The following is a 14,149-nucleotide window of genomic DNA, read 5'->3' on the forward strand; positions in this document are numbered from 1 at the left end:
GGAGAGTCTATGGATGCCCAGAAGCTACAGGATGGATGCTGGGCCCTGCAGGTGTGTGGTGGGCAGCCTGGGTGGGGAAGGGCCTGGCTGCCTCAGTAAAGCGGGTGCTGGCAGGGGCTCGAGTCCCGTGTCGCCTGTCGGGGCTCATCTGACTCAGCCAGAGACAATGGGACGGAGGCCTCCTCTTACTTCTGGAGAGTTGCTAATGATGGTCTGTAATGGCCGTGCCTGGGAAGAGATGACCTCACTCAGGCCACGCCCGATGACAGGAGGCTAGAGTCAGAGGCAGGCGGCTCCTCTATCACCGAGAGACCTGCTTGGGCTTGTTCTGCCTGAGAAATGAGGGGGCCGTGTGTGTGTGCACGTGTCCATGCATGTGTACCCAGGCCTTCTCAGGGCCAGGGGGAGAAGGCTCCCACCCCGATGAGGCTCAGGGCAGCAGGGTGGGGAACCTCACCTCTACCCTCTCCCACTCTACGACACCCATCTGAGCCCCACTTTCCCCATCTGGACGGGGGAGGGGGACTTGGAACCCTCCCTGGGCTCTCAGGTCTGCCAGGTACCAGGAGTCAGATGGGAGTGACCCCAGGAGGCCTCTGGGAAGAGATGGGAGGGGTGTGCCCACATGAGGCCCAGAACAAGCAGGGGAAATGTGTCAAAGACCAGACCAGACCCCCCCATGCAACCAGGGCCTGGGGTGCCCAGAGGTTAGCACGTTAGCACCCTCCCTCCAGGCACGCCTGCTTCCCACAAGGTCTCTGGCCCCTGCTAAGGGTTGGCTGTGGGGGCTGATGTTGCCCCAGTGCAGACAGGGTGGAGGGCAGGCCCGAGTGTCAGGCAGTGGCGGCAGGGGAGGGGCAGGTGCCATCGTAGGCTAGCTGCCCCCCTTCCCTGCCCATTCATGGGGATGAAAGACTGTTTGCACTCGGGAGGGGCTGTGGGTGGCCGCTCCCCGGGGCTGCCTCCCTCCACCAGGCCCAGAGTAGACCCACCCTAGGGAAACGTTCACGTCTCTGCGGTCTCCTTGGACCTCCCGCAAGGTTACTGCTCTGCGGAGCCACAAGTCCTTTCTTGTGTCCGGCCTTAGTCACCGCTGCTGTTACACCTGATTCATTTGTCAGAGGACAAGTGAGGGCCCCATCACCCCGCCGCCCAGCCTGACATCACTGAGCTGCCCTGGGCCGTGTTCCCACCCCCGGGATGGCCCAGCGGCACCGGAAGCGGCTGTGGGAGGGACGCGGGAGCGCGGGCGGGTGGCCCAGATCCTCCTCTGGGGAGAATGCTAAGCAGTGGCTAAGAAACAGATGAGGGGGTCTCTAGGGATCTGGGCTAAGATGGAGACAGAAACAGGGGCCCAAAGGGAGGCAAAGGGTCAGGAAGGTCAGGGGGAAAGAGATGGGACAGAGGCCACAGAGAAAAAGCCGATTCTGTCCCAGAGAGCTGGTATCCGGGAGCTCGGGGGACAGACACCGAGGGCCTCTGCCAGAGGCGGCCTGGGCTGCGCAGGGCCCATGGGGTGGGGGTGGGGACGGCAGAGCAGGAACAGGTGGAATAAAGGAGCCACATCGGAGGGACCCAGGGTGAAAACAGCGTCCAGAGTAAGCATGGTCTCACCCAAGGTCAGAGAGTGAGGGCTCAGGGTCACAGAGTGAGGACCCAAGGTCACAGAGGAACCAAGGTCACGAAGTGAGCCACCCAGCTAGGACCTGGCCCTGTTTGCACCAGAAGGGAACCCCGGCCAGGCACAGTGCTGAGGTGCAAATTTCTACAGATGAGGACACTGAGGGTCAGATAGGCCACCTGGCCTGGGGAGGGCCCTGTGGGGGAGGCCTCTCTCCTGAGGGCTGCCTCCCTCCATCCTGTGCCTGGGCATGCTGGCACTGTCAGGCACTTACTCAGCCTGTCAAGGGCCCAGCCCCCAGCCGGGCACCCGCGGGCTTCCCCAACCCTGGCTGAGGGCAGTGAGAGGGAACAAAGGCCCAGTCTCTGCCTGCTCAGGCTCCCACCCCTTGCCCGCCCCTGGCACAGAAGGATCAGGGCCCTGAGGAAGTGCCAGGGCCAAAGCGGCACCCCCCCTTCGCCAAGGCTGCAGGAACCCCCACCCCCCACAGGCCTGCTGGCCGCACAGCGGGTCCCCCATTCTAAGTGAGAGACAGGGGTGAGGAGCTGGCGGCTGCACAGCTGGGACTCAACCCTGGTCCCTTTGCTTACAGAACCTGCCCTTTGCCCCTCCTCATATGCTCAAAGGTCTGACTGTTCTGGTCAGGCAGGGGTCCCTCCAGGCAGAGATGGGGCAAGGAGAGAGCAGGGCCTGCACAGCTCAGCTGGGAGAGTCGTCAGAAAGGGGCTGAGCGCCCCTCCGCCTCCCAGCCTTGCCTACCTACCTACCCGCCCATCAGGGCCAGTCCACTGCAGGTCACACAGAAGAGACCAAGTCATGTGAGAGGCAGAGATGGGGAAACTGAGTAAGCACCCAAGCCTCCCAAGCCTCCCAGTCCCTGACTGGGGGTCATTCAATCCAGCTAGAGATGAAGATGACATAGCCCCTCTGAAGCCCCTGTTTCCCCATCTGTAACATGGGGCTATCACCCACTGGGGGCCTCACACCCCAGGTATGGTGACCATCCTTCGCTAGGTCCCTTTCCTGCTCCCTGCTTCCTCCCAGGGCCCGGCCTTGAGCCCCAGAAGGGCTGAGTGGATGGCCGATTTCTCCCTATAGGCCCAGGCCCAGATCAGGAAATGGACACAAAGGGCACTGGGTGTCTGGGAGATTGGCCCCACTTGGCAGAGATGGGAACAGGCTCAGGGAGGCTGAGGGACCTGCCAGAGGTCACCTTGCTCTAAAGGAGAAAAGCAGCTGACCCATCCCTGACCAGGTTTCACATCCCACTGGTGTCCCAGAGGGTGCAGGGTTGGGGAGAGAGGGTGATAAATGTGCACCCCGTCCCGCCTACCGAAGAAGCAAGAGAAAGGGTCAGGACCCTGGGGCTGCAGGGGACAAAGCCCTGTGGTAGCCTGGGCAGCGTCCAAGCACAGACTGAGGACATTCTGGGTAAGCGGGGGCTCAGCTTCGGGACCTTGGTCCACAGACCCTCTCCAAGCCTTCTCCTGTCAACCAATCAGCAAAAGCCCAGATGCCCGGGCCTGCCAGTGCTCGGGGCTGCGGGAATGCCCACACCCAGCTGTTCCCAGAGGTGTGGCATCTCCTCCCGGCTGTGGGCACCTCTGACCAGTCAAAGCAAGTGCCCGGCAGATCCCAGCCACCACTTCACACAGAACAGACGCTAGGATGCTGGCCAGTGTCCCCTGGCCCCTGGCCCTCATCAGACACCACGACTCATTTAAAGAAAAAATAATATTTATTTGCAATATAAACAAAGTCCCGTTGCTGGCCCGGGATATATATATGTGTGTGTGTGTATATATATGTAGGGTCACAAATTTTCCTTCATAAGGTCATAAAGCAAAACCGGCCCCCTCTTGGCATACTCTCATTTACATCTGATGCATCTTTCTGGGTTTTTCGTTTTAAAAGTAAAAAAGAGAGAGAAAGAACCATGTACAGCATGGAAGCTTTTTGTCAATTTCTCGACTGTGGCAAGATTTGAATCTGCTGCCTTGAAGAATCCCTGAAAACAACCCCGTGAGGTAAGATGCAGTAGAGCAGAGGGGCCGCGGCCTCGCGGCTGGGCTTGCTCAGGGACCTGGCCCCACCGCTCCCCGCCCCGGCCCCTGTGCAGTCCTGACACCTGGTAGAACTGAGGTTGGAGCAACAAAACTGGAGGACAGCGGAATCCGTGGCTTTGTTCTGTGGATGCTGGGGGTGGGGCGTGGAGGACGAGCCTCACACCTGTCCACTTGTCTGCCCTGGCCCCTCTGCGCCCGCCCTGCAACGGAAATGGCATGGGTACGAGGCTCCTGGGCCTAGAAGGCATGGGCAAGGTGAGCACTGGGCAGGCTCCCACTGGGACAGAGGGGCTGGGCGTGGCAGCTGAACAAAAGCAAAACAGCCAGGGTGAGGGACGCAAACTTGGGAGACAGGGCTGGTCCCCACCTAAGCTTCCCCCAGCCACTGGGCCTCCACTCTCAGTTACAAACAAACAGAGAAAGAGACAGAAGTCGTGGGTATGTATAGAAAAGGGCCCGGGGCCCAGGCCCTCCTAGGGGCCAAGCCCAGAGGGCTAATGCTACTGCTTGGCAGTCCCTGTGGCCCCAGAGCTGGCAGGACAGCTGCAGGGCCTCAGTCTCCTGTCTTGGGGAGTCTGCAGGGACCACCTGAGGGGCAGTTGGGAGGGCACAGAATGCAAAACCCACCAGTCTAGCCCATGCACCACAACCTGCAGCTGTCATCCCAAGACCAACGCAGGCCCTGCTGGCCGGGCCAGGCTGGGAGGTGTGGGCGAGACTGGGGTCCACCCCTTGGAGAAGGGCCTGCTGCAGAATTAGGCGTCACACGTGTGCAAAATGCATTTGGTCAAGATCAACACGGGGTTTGTCTTTTCCATTAAAAAAAAAAAGAAAACAAAGAAACCAATCATTGCTTTTGGAAAGAGAAAGAAAAACAGAACTGAGAACACTTCTCTCTCTCGCAGGATCAAGAAAGGGGTGAAACACTGGTCTGTACAATCCACGGTTGCATGTCACCTGAAGATAACACTTTTCATTAAAAAAATCGAGAAGACCGTGAACAATCTCTGTGCTCCGGGGAGCTTGGATTTACCTGCCAAAAGTAAAAAGTAAACTCAAGTCTGTAGATGTCTTTAAAAACAGCCAAACTGGCTGGGCCATTAGCAGGAAGGAGTGTCCTGGGGACAGGACGAGGCCCCGTGGACTCCTGTGGCCCCGTGTCGCAGCCCCATGTCTGAGCGCCCAGGGCCTCTCTGGAGAGTCCCACACAGGGAGACCCTGCTGCGGGCTCCGCCCCGTGACGGTGTGGGGAGCTCAGCACCAGTCAGCCTGGGGCCTCTGGGCCAGGCAATGTCCAGTTCCTCAGGCCCCCTGGGGAGGGCCGGGGAGGGCCCGGCTCCCTGCCCACCTGTGCCCTGGCCTCACGTGGACTCCAAGGTGTTGAGCGGGAACAGGTTGTGGTTGGTGGGCGTGGAGAAGTAGAGCTGCTCGCTGGGGGTGTGGTTGTCACACGGGCTGCTCAGCCCCAGCGTCCGCTCGAAGTCCAGCAGTTGCCCCATAAAGTTGAAGTTGGGTGAGATGTTGGACTTTTTCCTCTTGACAAAGTCGTAGGCGTCGTTGAGTGACAGGTTCATCTTCTGCATCAGGTAGGCCACGGTGACCGTCACCGAGCGGCTGATGCCCGCCAGGCAGTGCACAAGGACGCCACACTTTTTGGAGCGGGCCTCATCTGAAACACACGGGCAAGGGTCAGGAGAGCGCCTCCTCCCAGGAGCCCAGATGGGCTGGGGCACAGAGGGTGGCATGGTTTCTCTCTCTCTAGAGACCTGGTAAAGTCCCACATGGGTGGGACAACAATGTGGTAGAGGTCAAGAGCGCGACTGCGGAGAGGGCTCTGCCACGCGTTAGCGCCCAGTCGATGGACATCTCTGTGCCTCAGTTTGCTCATCTATAGAACAAGCCCCGTAGGAAGAGCGCTCTTATGAGGAACCGAGCCAAGTGAGGGCTCCACGAACACGAGTGACTGTGAGACGACTGTGACCACCGCTGGTCCTGCTGCTGCAAGGGTGTGCTTCAAGTGAGCTGAGGCTGTCACCTGCACCTCTCAGGTCACCTGCACCATGGCTAGTAAGCTCATTTTATAAATGAGAAAAGAGACACAGAGACAAAGTGACAAGCCCAAGGCCACACAGAGGATCCTTGTAAGTCAAAGCACCCACCATGACCAGCCCATGACAGGCACCGCGGGAGCACCCCCCTCTACCAGGGGATAGGGGCCCTGGCCCCGCACGTGGCTCTGCCCTGCTTCTGAATAGCCAGGGAGGGACGAGGGCCTTGCCTGAGGCTTCAGGAGTGGGATTTGCTCAAGTGGGCCCAGTGCCAACCAGGCTCTGCCAATCCTGCCTGTACCACTCCCGGCGGGAACCCCCCCACCCCTGCTGTGCGGCTCTGACTCCCCTGCCTCATATGCAGTAGGAGCTTAATAAATACTGGTCGAAGCACTGAACAACTCTGCCCTGTAATTTCCACCCCCTTCCCCTCTGTGCCATAGCTGTGCCAGGGACACAGATTAGCAAGAGGCAGCCCTGGGAGCCAGGCATACAGTCGGCACTCAATCAGTGCACTCCCACAGGATGACCCACTGGTTCACAGACTGTTTCTGGTCTGGTGCTCACTGCCTGCAGCCTGGCAGAGCTTCCCCTCCCATCCCCAGTTGAGAGTACCCAGGGCTAATCATGCAGTAGGTGCTTCATCAAGACTCAGGGACGGACTGGGGGCAAGACCAGCAGGGGAAGAGACAGATGTTGTGGCCTAGTGGTCTGACCTTGAGGTTGGGGGCAGGAGGGGGTGGGGGAGATGAGCCTCCAGTGGTGACACACCAGGATATGGGCAACGCCTGGCCCCCAAACCCACTCCCGTGTGATCCAAAGCGAAACCACTTCCGCTGGCTTTATTTTTAGCCCTCCCAGGGTGTGGCTGAGCTGTGGGGGGGCTGGGGCTGGATCCTGTCCCACCGTGTCCTGTGATGCTTGGGCCTCAATTCCTTCACTCATCAAGTGGGCAATAATGCTCCCCCTGCCTTACCCCCTTGTTCTGTCCCCTCCCCAGACAGGGGCCCTCAAGAAAGAGACAGGCATTCACAAGCCAGGCTCAGCCCCAGGAATCTGGGGTCCCCCCCACTCCCCTGCCTCACTGGGTAACAGCACAGACGCTGAGGGGGCACCACAGCCCCGCGGGCCAGGTCCTCAAGGGCAGAGCTGGGAAGCTCCCGGCAGCCCCAGCCCCTCCCCCAGGCCTCCGCTTCCTTCCTTCCTCCCAGCCAGGCACCTAGTTTTGGTTCCCAGTAAGCGGATGAGGCGGGGAAGCCTCCCACTTCCTGTTATTAAAGCTAGCCCAGCCCAGCTGACACCAAAACGCCCTCCGCCGGACACCGCTGCCAGCAGGAGAAGACTGTCGTGGCCACCCCCTCCCTGCCACGGGAGGCTGGGCAGAAACACAGGGTCACCGGGCTCAGGGAACCCAGGGTTTCCATTACCCCTGTGCCCTTTCCCCGCACCCTGGGCAAGAAGAGAGACCAGGGAAGATGACCTGCAGTCCAGCAGCCTGCAGCTACCCGAAAAGGAAGCAGGATGGGGGGGTCAGAGATAAGGCGACTCATGAAGACCAAGTCAGCTGAGGCTGGGATGTAGGAGGCTTGGAGGGCTCTAAGCCAGACAGCAGAACACAGTGCTCTGGGGGAGGCCTTCCTCAGCCTCCCCCACATTCTCTCTACACCCCTTTTACTCCCAATAAGCCCCACCGGCTGCGGGGAGCATCTGGCCCCACCAAGGCACCCTGGGTCCCCACATTCCAACAGCTGCTTGTTTGGGGTAGGCCTTTGGCTCCAGACCACCCATCAGTCCCCTCAGGTACACAGTGAAGCCCAAAGAGGCACTGTGACAGCCCCATCCTGGAGCGACACGTGTGCTGAGGCGTGATGCAGAGCCACTGAGACCCGTGGGAGGCCTGAGAGCAGTGATGTTTCAGCTCGCTTAGCTAGACATAGTAGAGCCAGAGAAACCCAAGCTGGAAAGTGGAGGCCATGAGGTGCCTAGGACTCAGGGGACTGCTCAGAACTCGAGGGCCTCAGTGACTCACAGCTAGGCATGGGTACACCCATGGGCACACGCTGGCACATGCAGGGCACTCACAGGCCTCGACAGGCCCAGAGGTACCCAGTCAGGCGCGGGCGACACCCAGAGTCCCGTACACACCTAGACATGCCTGCCCACCCACCCTGCCCAGGGCACAGCAACACCTACCGATGAAGCTGATGGCCTCAGGGAAGAACTGGGAGAGGTTCTGGCTCCAGTGGTCAGAGATGGGGATCTGTTTGTAGGTGAACTCGCCACCATGCTCGAAGGCGTTGGGCAGGTTGGGCGTGACGTTGAGGATGTACTTGATGCCGTACTTGCCGAGCACGTCCAGGTTGGTGGAGTCCTTGGCGCAGCCGAGGTAGAGGTAGGGCAGGATCTGGACGGGGAAGGCTGGTTGGCTGGATGGCACCGGGCTGCCGTCCGACTCGGTGGCACTGCTGGGCAGCTCTCGGTCCGATTCGCCGTCCGAGCAGTCAGAGCTGATGCGCAGGCCCCCCAGGCCCAGCACTGAGGTGGGCGGCGAGCTGCTTGGCGAGGACGAGCTGTCCACGTTGGTCTCGCAGTGCTCGGAGTACTCTGTCTGGAACTTGTTGAAACCACCTGTGGCCAGGGCAAGACGGCCTGGGTGAGAGACTATTGATGCCACCGGCCAATGCCACCAGCCCAAATGGGCTGCACAAGACCAATGACGGTAACAGGTCCCCATGTCAGGCACCATGACAACAGCCAACAAGGGCCGTGCCAAGTGCGTTACACATGTACCTTCTCCCGTCTTTTCCACATCTGTCCTATGACCCACTTCACAGATGAGGAAACTGAAGCCCCAGGAGGGGAGGTAACGTGCCTGAGCTCCATACCCTTACTCATAAGGCTTCAGGGCCCAGGCACACGATCAGCTCTAGGGCACTTGAGGACAGGCCCTAGCTCATCCCTTTCTGAAGCTCCTATGCGCACCTGGCACCCATGGGTGCCCGATAATGGCCAAGTGATAAAGGAAAGCAGACAACCCCATCTCAGGCCAGCACCTGGGGGTCTGCAGACCTCTCTTAGAGATGAGACTGCAGAAGCCAGAGCTGTGTCTGGGTTAGATGCAAAGAGGGCCTGAGCCTCCTGATTGGGAGTCCAGAGCTTGCCTCCCACCCCCACCCACAGTCAGGGAGGGGAGTGTGACAGTACTGGCCAGTCCTTTCCCCCAGCAGGGGCAGGTTCATACGAGAGGTCCCAGCTCCCCCTCTCCAGAACCCCCCCTTAGAACACAACCCCCCCCCCCCAGCACTGGACCCTCAGAGTGGGAGGGCCACTGGGGGCTTTACAGGGACAAGAAGTGTGGAGCGCCCTGCAGCTAGGCATGGGCCCTGCGCCCGAGGGTGCCGCAGGCCTCCCATCCCCTCCCCGCCTGCCCGCCCGCTGCCAGCAGAGAGGCCATTTTGGAATGTTAATTGGAAACACCGGCTGCAGCCACTCGCCCCCCCCACCCCAGTGCTGCCTCCCCCTCCTGCAAGGTCTGGGGCAGCAGCCTGGGGACTGGGGGCTCCGGAAAACTAGGGCCAGGGCAAGGGACACTACTCACAGCCTCGCCCCAGATGCCTCCAAGAGGTGGGTGATCCCTAAGCAGGGAGATACATGCGGGAAGGCTCAGGGTCCCCCAACCCAGCCGCCCCGGGCCCTGGGGGCGGGGAGGGTGCTGAGAAAGGCTGCTGTCTTGACCCTGACCTTCCGGGGACATGCATTCCAGACTGGAGGAGCTGGACTTGGGTGCCCTCTGCCTTTGGGGGTCCCAGGAGGGGCCCCTCCCTCCTCCGAGGGACTCAGCTGGAAGTTGGGCGCTGCTATGGCGCCAACAACAGTTAAAAAGGGAAGCCCAGGCGGGGTAAAGTTTGTTCAATCCTCTCGAATCGTACCGAGAAAGGGGTGCAGAGGAGGCGGCGCCCCCCCCCAGGCTAAACCGCGGGGGCCGGGCTCCGGGGAGGGGCGGATGCGGGTCGGGGGAGACGTGGCGCCTGCGGGGCAGGCAGGGCGCCTGGAGAAAAAGCAGCCTCGGGCGGGGGCGGCCGCGGTCCCGCGCCCCCCTCACCTTGGAGGTAGTAGGCCTGGCAGCCGTCGTCGCGCAGCTTCTGCAGGAGCAGGCCGAGCACCGAAGCCGGGGCGCCGGGCTCCGGCTGCCACTCGGCCGTGGCCTCGTCGTAGAGCAGCACGGTGGCCGCCTTGCAGCGCGTGGCGAAGCGCTCCTTGTCCGCGTGGTTGGGGATGATGGAGCGGATGGGCAGGTTGCCCTTGCGCAGGCGGCGCAGCATGAGGCCCGGGATGGCCAGGTTGATGGCCGTCTCGATGTGCGACGACTCGAAGAGCTCGTGCGGCCGGCAGTCGAGCAGCAGCAGGGACGCGCCGCCGCGCGCCTCCAGCTCCTCCTGCAGCCACTCGGCGCTCTTGCACGGCATGGCCCCCGCGCCCGTCGCCGCGCCCGTCCCGGTGCCCGCGCCGGACCCCGCGCCGGGCTCCGACCCCGCCCCGGTGCCCGCAGCCGCCGACGTACCCGAGGCCGACATGTGCGCCCGCGCTGGGGGGCCGCGGAGCTGGTTTTTCATGGGGAGCGCGGGCGGCCCGGGGCCGGGGCCGGGCAGCCCTGCCCAGGGACGGCGCCCCGGCCGCGCGGGCCCCAGCCGCGTCTCCGGGCGCCCGCCTCCCGCCGAGCTGCGCGCCCTCCGCCCCGGCCTCCCGGCCTCCGTCCCGCCCGGCCCTCCGCGCGCGCCGCGGCCTGACAGCCCCAATTAAACAGCGGCTCCGGCGGTCGCGCGCGGAGGCGTCCTCCGGGGGGCGGGGCGCGGGGCCGGCGCTGGGCTTAAAGGCGCCGCGCCTCCGCCGCCCCTCCCCGCGGGGTACGCGGGCGCGCTCGCGGCCGGGTGCGCCCGGGCCCTCGCCCCGCACTCAGCGCCGTCGCGGTCCCGCCTGGACGGGAGCTGGCTCTAACCCGCCCGGAGCGCCCGGCCGAGACGCCCTCCCGGGCCCCCTGTGCCCGCGCTCCCCGCTCTCCGGGGCCCTCCCGCGCAGGGCTGCCTTGGGAGCGTTCTGCGCCCCGCATCCCCTCCCCACAGTGACAGAAGCAGAGCCCCCGGGGAGGGGCGGTCGAGCTGGGCCCACCTCCCCTCTGCCCGTCTGTCAACCCCACTCATTCATTCTCTCGGCGAGTTCATTCAACAAAGGGAAATTGACCGCCTACTACGTGCCAGGCACCGAGCTTAGGCGGTCACCGTTTCGGGTGGCTGCACAGTCCGTGGGAGGGCCAGCTGGCCTGCTCGGGAACCAGCACCTAGGCAGCTGGCGGAGTAGGCCGGCCCGGGGCGCGCCACCCCCGATGGGCAGGGGCGGGGGAACCCTGCAGAGGACCGGCCGCAGGAGGAGAGCGAGCCCTTTAAGAAAGCCTGGCGAGCCGGCGGGTGACAGGGGCCGAGTGAAGCGCCACGTGACTTTCGCCGCGGGCGGGGGAGCGCGCCTTCCTCCCCGTCTCCCCCTCCCCTCCCCCGTTCCCCGCGCACCAATCCGCTTTCGCGGTGGGCGGGAGCGCGCCGCGCAGATGGCCAATCGCGGCCAGAGGAGAGCGTGGGGGGAAGGAGGCGGGCCCGCCGGTCCCGCCCGGCGCGGGAAGTGGGCGGGGCCTCCGCGAGGGGCGGTCCCCGCGGGCTCGCGGGCGGGGCGGAGGAGGTGAATGGGCCGCAGGTAGCTGGGAACAAAGCGGCTCCGCTCGAGCGGCGCGCGTGCGCGGGACCTGCCGCGCTTTTCCTGCGGAGCCGGGGCCCCCCCCTCGGGCTTACCCCTCCCGCCCCGCCCGTCGCTGGTCTGCTCAGCTTCCAGCCCCACGCCCAGCTGGAGGGAGTCGGGGTCCCGGGGGGCGGGGGTGCCGAGGCTGGCCCGGCCTGGGCCTCTGCAGCCCGGAGGACGCGAGCGTCCCGCTGACCCCGAGGCACGAGGACTGCGGCCCTGTGCCTGCCCTGCGAGGGACGGTCAGCCTGAAGGGCTTCACCCCGGCCACAGGGCTGTGTCGCAAAAAAGCAGGGGTCCCTCCTACAGGCCAGCCCCAGAAAGACCCCAGCACTGCAGTCGGAGGTGGTCTCCTCACCCAGGGCTGCCCTGGGGTTGCTGGGCAGAGCCTAGTCCCTAGGGTCCTAGGGCCTGGGGAAGAGCGTCCAGGGCCTGAGAGGCCCGCACCAGGTTCTGCCCTGCCACCTGCTGCCCGGCGGTGCAGTTGTCACCTCCCTGGGCCACCGATTTCCAGATGTAGGAGAGTGCGGGCCAGGACAGCACCCGGCCAGTCCGTCACAAACCTGTCCGTCTGGGAGGGTGCTGCTCTGAGGCCAGGGCAGGTGCTGGTTGTCGGGGCTGGAGGCAGCACTCAAACAGGAGGCCTGAGCACCCGCCGAGGGAGGGGACCTGCTGTCCAGTGAGCCATTCATTCCTCAGGAGCAGATTGAGGAGTTCCTGCGGCACAGCGCCTGGGGAGGAGTCGGCCACTGCTCTCACTAACGGGGTCACAACTGAAATGGGAACCTCCCCTGTACCCTACAGGCCCTGACCCCATGCATGGGGAAGAACCGCCCTGGAGAGAGGGAAGGAGGCCCTGCCACCCTCACATTAGTTCCCTGTCTCCCCCTCTGCAGTCCCCCAGTGGGGACATACACCCTGGAGGAGAGACCTGAGGATGTGTGGAGTTGGAAGAAGCCCCCCAGGGGCAGGGACATAAAAAGAGTCAGGGTTTGGATGAGCATAGGAGGAGTGAGAGCATATTGGGAGGGGGTGACCGTGGAAGCAGAGGGGTAGAGGAGAATGAACATGGCCATATGCAGGGCCCTGGGCCCCCATCACCCGGGTTCCTGAGTGGAAGCCCTGCCCCCAGCCTTGAACAGCTGGACACAATGCATCGCGTGGAGCATAGAGGGCTGCCCTTGGGTGTGTAGGGCGGGCCGGGCTGAGGGGGACACAGAACCCTCTGACTTACAAGGCCCGGAGTGCAGCAGGAACTTGCCCACGGTCAGGCAGCAAGAGACGAGAGCTGTCCCTGCCCAGGGACTTGCTCTGCAACAGTGAGCCTCCCTCAGGAGGCTGTGAGAGGGAACCTGGTGCCCTGGACAAGGCCATGGGATCAAAGACATTCCTCCCTTTCAGGAATGTGGCCTTTCCCCGCCCTCAGGACTCAGGCCCTCTCTCACCTACAGCACCCAGGAGAGGTGCCTGTTCACCAGGCCCATTCCTCCTCCTGCCATCTCTGCTCATCCCTGTTCACCAGGTGCCAGGCCCGAACCCATGAGGCGTGGTAGGAGCCACCCTCCTTGTCTGCACATATCCAGCCCCCAAACAACAGGGACTGTCCCAGCAGGGCAAGGCTTGGGCGTAATGGTGGGATGTTTGATGTGAAAGGAGCAGATGTGAACTGGTGTGCACCCCCATACCCATATCTGCCTGGTCTAGTGAGCCCTGCCTGAGACCCGGACTGGGAGATCACTCTGCTTGCCCCTGAACTTTGGGACAGCTTCTTCCCTGTCCCTTGGTGAGCTGCCTGCCTGGGTTGCAGTCGGAACAGGTAATGTCTAAACAAGAGCAGGAGTGGACTGTGAAAGACCTGGCAAGTCTGCCCTGGACAGAACTCCTGACAGTACACACCCATGCATGTGCATGTACACACACACATGCAAGGACACAGAGGACAGGCACAAACACACATAGATCTACCTATCCGTGTATGCTCACGGGCACATATGTGGGTATACAGAAACACACAGATACAGACCTGTGCACGAGTGCAGAAACATACAGTTCCTATGTGCACACACTCACTGTTACATACACACACAAACCCTGTATGTCTGGGCACTTGCCACTCTTGATGGAGGGGTACCCACAGAGGGATTGTTAGGGGCAGGTGGAATCCCCTCCTCCAGACCTCCAGTCACCTGGGCTCATCCTACCCTATTGGCTGTTGTTGGGATCTCAAGGTGACAAATTCTGGATGGAATGGTGGGGGGCTGCCAGGCCCTGGGTGATGGCAGTGTGGCATGGGGAAGCTGTTGCCTTGGGTAACTTCAGTGCTGGGGAGCCACGGGCCTGTTCATGTTCCCTGTGCCCTGCCCAGGTGAATGGGGGCAGAGGGAGTAGAAAGATGGGGCCCTGGGGAGCAGGTGGGAGAGAGGACCATGCCCAGGAAAATCAGAGAAAAAGACCTGGCTGGATGGGAGCCAGGGCCGGGGAGATGGGGGGACTCCCCCAGGCTGCCTGGAGATTGACTTTAGATCTCCCCTGAGCACCTGCCCTGGGCCAGGGAGTGTGTAGGAGAGTGAGTGGGACCTCAGAGGGGGATCAGCCCCACGTGATTCCTCCCTCTCCCAGCTCTTCACCCA

General features: G+C 62.7%; 1 protein-coding gene across 1 annotated transcript; it reads right to left on the minus strand.

The window, feature by feature from the left end:
- Window positions 1-3,340: 3,340 nt before the first annotated feature.
- DUSP7 (dual specificity phosphatase 7) lies at window positions 3,341-10,435 on the minus strand. Its single transcript, XM_081160182.1, has 3 exons — window positions 9,838-10,435; window positions 7,929-8,363; window positions 3,341-5,356 (listed from the first exon to the last, which is right to left on the minus strand). Exons 1-3 carry the CDS (start codon window positions 10,346-10,348, stop codon window positions 5,049-5,051), a joined length of 1,254 nt encoding a protein of 417 aa, XP_081016308.1. The 5' UTR covers window positions 10,349-10,435; the 3' UTR covers window positions 3,341-5,048.
- Between the last annotated feature and the right edge of the window lie 3,714 nt (window positions 10,436-14,149).

Source organism: Miniopterus schreibersii (genome assembly GCF_964146895.1).
Source record: "Miniopterus schreibersii genome assembly, chromosome: 15".
Taxonomy (NCBI): Eukaryota; Metazoa; Chordata; class Mammalia; order Chiroptera; family Miniopteridae; genus Miniopterus; species Miniopterus schreibersii.

Coding starts and splice junctions, on each gene's coding strand:
- DUSP7 (XM_081160182.1), bottom strand. CDS start 10,348: ATGAAAAACCAGCTCCGCGGCCCCCCAGCGCGGGCGCACATGTCGGCC. Junction 8,364..9,837: donor CCAGGCCTACTACCTCCAAG/GTGAGGGGGGCG, acceptor CCCTGGCCACAG/GTGGTTTCAACAAGTTCCAG. Junction 5,357..7,928: donor TGAGGCCATCAGCTTCATCG/GTAGGTGTTGCT, acceptor CGTGTGTTTCAG/ATGAGGCCCGCTCCAAAAAG.